Source organism: Diaphorina citri, unplaced genomic scaffold (genome assembly GCF_000475195.1).
Source record: "Diaphorina citri unplaced genomic scaffold, Diaci psyllid genome assembly version 1.1 scaffold2456, whole genome shotgun sequence".
NCBI classification, from domain to species: domain Eukaryota; kingdom Metazoa; phylum Arthropoda; class Insecta; order Hemiptera; family Psyllidae; genus Diaphorina; species Diaphorina citri.
This window is the reverse complement of record NW_007379878.1, coordinates 22,482-27,161: the sequence shown is the minus strand read 5'-3', so window position 1 is coordinate 27,161 and position 4,680 is coordinate 22,482. Positions and strand designations below refer to the sequence as shown.

The following is a 4,680-nucleotide window of genomic DNA, read 5'->3' as shown; positions in this document are numbered from 1 at the left end:
TTCGGTCACACTGGGCGTGCACAACAAGTCATGCAACGCGCGCACGATACCTTCCCGGTGATTCTCATTGTCCGTGTAAGTAATGCAGAGGCCTAGATGACTCAGATAATATTCCAGGATGATCAGGAGGTGGGCGCTTTGCGTCTCGCACAAGGCGGACTCAAGAACTGGAGCGCTCCGCGCAATTTCCAGCAGGTCCTTGATAGGTCCTTCAAAGTGTTTCCCCATCTCTGCATCCTTGATAAGGAGCAGGCCCAAGACATCCACGATATGGTTAAGGTCGTGGATGCAGTCCCCAGCAACATGCTGTACACCCTAGGTGGCGCGTCCTCGAGGATTTGACACAAGATGGTTGGAACAACGCTATGTTCTAACGCCTTAAGCAGGTGGTTCATCTTGACGGCATGTTCGGTCACACTGGGCGTGCACAACAAGTCATGCAACGCGCGCACGATACCTTCCCGGTGATTCTCATTGTCCGTGTAAGTAATGCAGAGGCCTAGATGACTCAGATAATATTCCAGGATGATCAGGAGGTGGGCGCTTTGCGTCTCGCACAAGGCGGACTCAAGAACTGGAGCGCTCCGCGCAATTTCCAGCAGCTCCTTGATAGGTCCTTCAAAGTGCTTCTCCTTCTCCGCGTCCTTGATAAGGAGCAGCCCCAGGACATCCACGATATAGTTAAGGTCGTGGATGGAGTACTCCCGTCCGACGCATTTGAGGAAACACCCCAGGGTAGCGTCCAGACGCTCCGTCATTTGTGCCTAGGTCCTTCAAAGTGCTTCTCCTTCTCCGCGTCCTTGATAAGGAGCAGCCCCAGGACATCCACGATATAGTTAAGGTCGTGGATGGAATACTCCCGTCCGACGCATTTGAGGAAGCACCTCAGTGTAGCGTCCAGACGCTCCGTCATTTGTGCTGTGATCTGATTGGTCAGCAGGTCGCTCAGCTTTCGGATGACTTCGTGTGGTTGGCGGAAGGAACAAGTAGCGCCTTCGGCGTCATCTTTGACGAACTTCTCACAATTTTGGATTTTGATGACGAATGATGGATCTGATTGGTCAGCAGGTCGCTCAGCTTTCGGATGACTTCGTGTGGTTGGCGGAAGGAACAAGTAGCGCCTTCGGCGTCATCTTTGTTGAACTTCTCACAATTTTGGATTTTGATGACGAATGATGTTTCAGACATGTGAGACTTGAAATTTGGTATGTAGTTCACAAATGTGACAAGGATGCAACACAAAACGTTTGGTTGAGATAGTTGCTGCGATTGGCGGTATTTTGACCGCTTTTGGACAGATTTCGACCTTTTTTTGGCGGTTTTCAGCTATAGCGACAAAACGGTTAGAGATATTGTAAAAGTTAGGTTAAAAGAACACTCAAATAAGCATCATTCAATAGGATAAGGAAAGTCGTGAAATGTTCACACCAGATTTTTTTTTTCTTTCTCATACAGGTCAGTAAAACACAAGTAAAAAAAGAAAAAAACAGGTTTGATAGAGAGAACTGTAACTGCTGAGGTCTTATCGTCCCGAAATCGAAGAGAGAAGGAAGACAAGATAGGAGAAAGCCAGCCGTTCCAAGAACGAACCTTATCGGATTAGTATAAGTTCGCCCCGAGCGGGAATCGAACCCTCCAAGCTAACTTGAACAAGTTCACTGAACCGCAAGCAAAAATGATAAGAGAGCTTAGATGAAAACTTGAAAAGTGAAATGAGAAAGAGCGCTTCTGATTAAATGCGAAAGCAAAGAAATAATGAGAGGGAGGGAGAGGAAGAGGGAGAGAGAGAGAATGAGAAAGAGAGAGAGAGAAAGAGATAGTTAGTTTGCATTATGTTATGCAAAAGGAAATGGTGTCCACCAGCTTCCTGTATTTCTGCTGAAGAGGAACCAAATCCTCGCGATTCACAAGAACATTACTTGGATGGTCTGGAGACATCCGGCGTATGATTATATCAAGGCAACCCTTGTCAATAATGTGGAGACCAATAGGGTCAGACCGTACGGAGCAAGAGTAGAGTATCCCCAGCAACATGCTGTACACCCTAGGTGGCGCGTCCTCGAGGATTTGACACAAGATGGTTGGAACAACGCTATGTTCTAACGCCTTCAGCAGGTGGTTCATCTTGACGGCATGTTCGGTCACACTGGGCGTGCACAACAAGTCATGCAACGCGCGCACGATACCTTCCCGGTGATTCTCATTGTCCGTGTAAGTAATGCAGAGGCCTAGATGACTCAGATAATATTCCAGGATGATCAGGAGGTGGGCGCTTTGCGTCTCGCACAAGGCGGACTCAAGAACTGGAGCGCTCCGCGCAATTTCCAGCAGGTCCTTGATAGGTCCTTCAAAGTGTTTCCCCATCTCTGCATCCTTGATAAGGAGCAGGCCCAAGACATCCACGATATGGTTAAGGTCGTGGATGCAGTACTCCCGTCCGACGCATTTGAGGAAGCACCTCAGTGTAGCGTCCAGACGCTCCGTCATTTGTGCTGTGATCTGATTGGTCAGCAGGTCGCTCAGCTTTCGGATGACTTCGTGTGGTTGGCGGAAGGAACAAGTAGCGCCTTCGGCGTCATCTTTGTTGAACTTCTCACAATTTTGGATTTTGATGACGAATGATGTGTCAGACATGTTGACAGTTCGCCAACCTTATCGTCGCGTAATTTAACCTCTAAATAACGTGCTGATAAGCTTGATTGCCCACTATAAAATAGTAAAAAGACCTATACTGTCGTTTTTATCATTGCTTTCGGTGGGTATTGTTTTATTACGAATCTGATTTTTATCTTTTTCGGGGCCAGAAAACTAATCGTTGGAATTGAAATTGCCAGTCATTATGGTTTTTATTGCCCCTAAAAGTTTTTAGCTTCGAAATTTTACGAGTGTAAAGGTCGAAAGTTCTTATCTGGACAGGTAATCGTCTGGGATTTTTATTGCTCCTAAAAGTTTTTAGCTTCGAAATTTTACGAGTGTAAAGGTCGAAAGTTCTTATCTGGACAGGTAATCGTCTGGGTATTTTATGTTGTTGCTTTTTGGATGCAAAAGGGTATCTTTGACTATCAAGAGCGAAATTGACCGTCCATCTTTCCCCTGTTTTATGAAACAATGTTGCAATTGAAGACCAATGATACCCCAATTTACGCGGTATGTCCCAGCGAAATTGACCGTCCATCTTTCCCCTGTTTTATGAAACAATGTTGCAATTGAAGACCAATGATACCCCAATTTACGCGGTATGTCCAATTTAATTTATACCTGTGCTCAATTCCATTTCTCGCAAACCTACATTCACCTCCCTTGTAAGAACTCTGTCGTGGGTTCACTTCCCGCAAACCTTAACAGATGAGGTTCGTTCTAGAAACGGACTGGCAGACTGGCCTAGTAACATCTCTTATCGATAAAATGATATATTCGATAGAAAATCATACCGATAGCACCAATAACCGAAAATTCACACTCCCTACACCGATATCGATATTTTCGATAGCAGGCCATATCGATATCACCAATAATCGAAAATTCACACTCCCCATACCGAACCATATTCCAGAGCAACACAAACCCACAGGTTTTATTATTGTTATAAACACACAGGAGTTTCCCAATCCCGATAATATTGTCGTTACTTTGGTTTGGGAAGTCCCAGAAGAATCGGTTAGGTACGACAGGTTTTCAGAGAGAGGGATAAAAAGGGGAAAAAAAGGGGGGGAATAAAAAATACCTCCTCGAAACAAAAAGTACCTTCTGCTTATTCGAGTCGCGGGGCGTTTGGGGATTTCGTAGGGGAAAGGGAATTTAGAGGAGAGAAAAGGGGGATGTAGTGAAGGAATGAGGGGAATTTTGGAGGGAAATATGGGGGGGGAAAGATCGATTGGGAATGTTGTGGAGTAAAGGTATATGGGAGCATTCCTATGTTTCGTGAGAGCGAAATGACAAATAACAAATAACGTAGTGTAAAAAAAAAGATCCCCTTAAAAATCGATATTTGTAGGTATTTCACCTGCAGTTAGTAGCAAGGTACCTGGAAAAAATATATATCTCGGTTATTCTGGGGATTTAGAAAACGTGACGGGCGAAATGTTTGTAGTCCTTGACCATTTTCGGCGTGACATAGCTTTGTGATACACCCTGTATATGGCATAGTTATGTAGGTATATAGCAACAGGTATTGTTTTGACCCCATCTCACCCTCCAAAAATCTCTCCCCACCCTCTAAAAATCCCTCTCTGTCTCTCCTTCCCTCCCTCCCTTTATCTAACCCTCTCCCTCCGGCTCTCCCTTTATTCATCTCTCTCTCTCTCTCTCTCTCTCTCTCTCTCTCTCTCCCTCCCTGAAATATTTTTAATCCCTCCCCTCAATCTATAACCCCTCTTTGCTCTTTCCTTCCTTTTCTTCTACCAATCCCACAATTCATCCTTCTCTGTTTACCTCTCCCTCATTGCCTCATTCCTTCTATTCGTCTATCTCTCTCTCTCTTTTACTCCCTTTATCTCTTCCTCCCTCGTTGTTCCTCTCCCTTGTCTCTCTTATCTCTCCATCCCTCAATCTATTCCTCTCTCTCCCCTCCTTCTCTTTATCCCTCTCCTTTTCCCTCTATCCCTCTATATACCTTCCTCCCTCTCTCTCATTCCTTCCCTCCCTCTCTCTTCCCCCCCCCCTCATTGTTCCATTAGTTGA

The 4,680-nt window shown here is 45.4% G+C and overlaps 1 protein-coding gene across 1 annotated transcript; it reads left to right on the top strand.

Moving 5' to 3' along the window:
- Nucleotides 1-395: 395 nt before the first annotated feature.
- On the top strand, nucleotides 396-1,048 carry LOC113471454. The gene is made up of 2 exons (XM_026830608.1): nucleotides 396-613; nucleotides 769-1,048. Exons 1-2 carry the CDS (start codon nucleotides 504-506, stop codon nucleotides 1,046-1,048), a joined length of 390 nt encoding a protein of 129 aa, XP_026686409.1. The 5' UTR covers nucleotides 396-503.
- Nucleotides 1,049-4,680: the final 3,632 nt, after the last annotated feature.

Coding starts and splice junctions, on each gene's coding strand:
- LOC113471454 (XM_026830608.1), top strand. CDS start 504: ATGACTCAGATAATATTCCAGGATGATCAGGAGGTGGGCGCTTTGCGT. Junction 614..768: donor TTCCAGCAGCTCCTTGATAG/GTCCTTCAAAGT, acceptor ATTTGTGCCTAG/GTCCTTCAAAGTGCTTCTCC.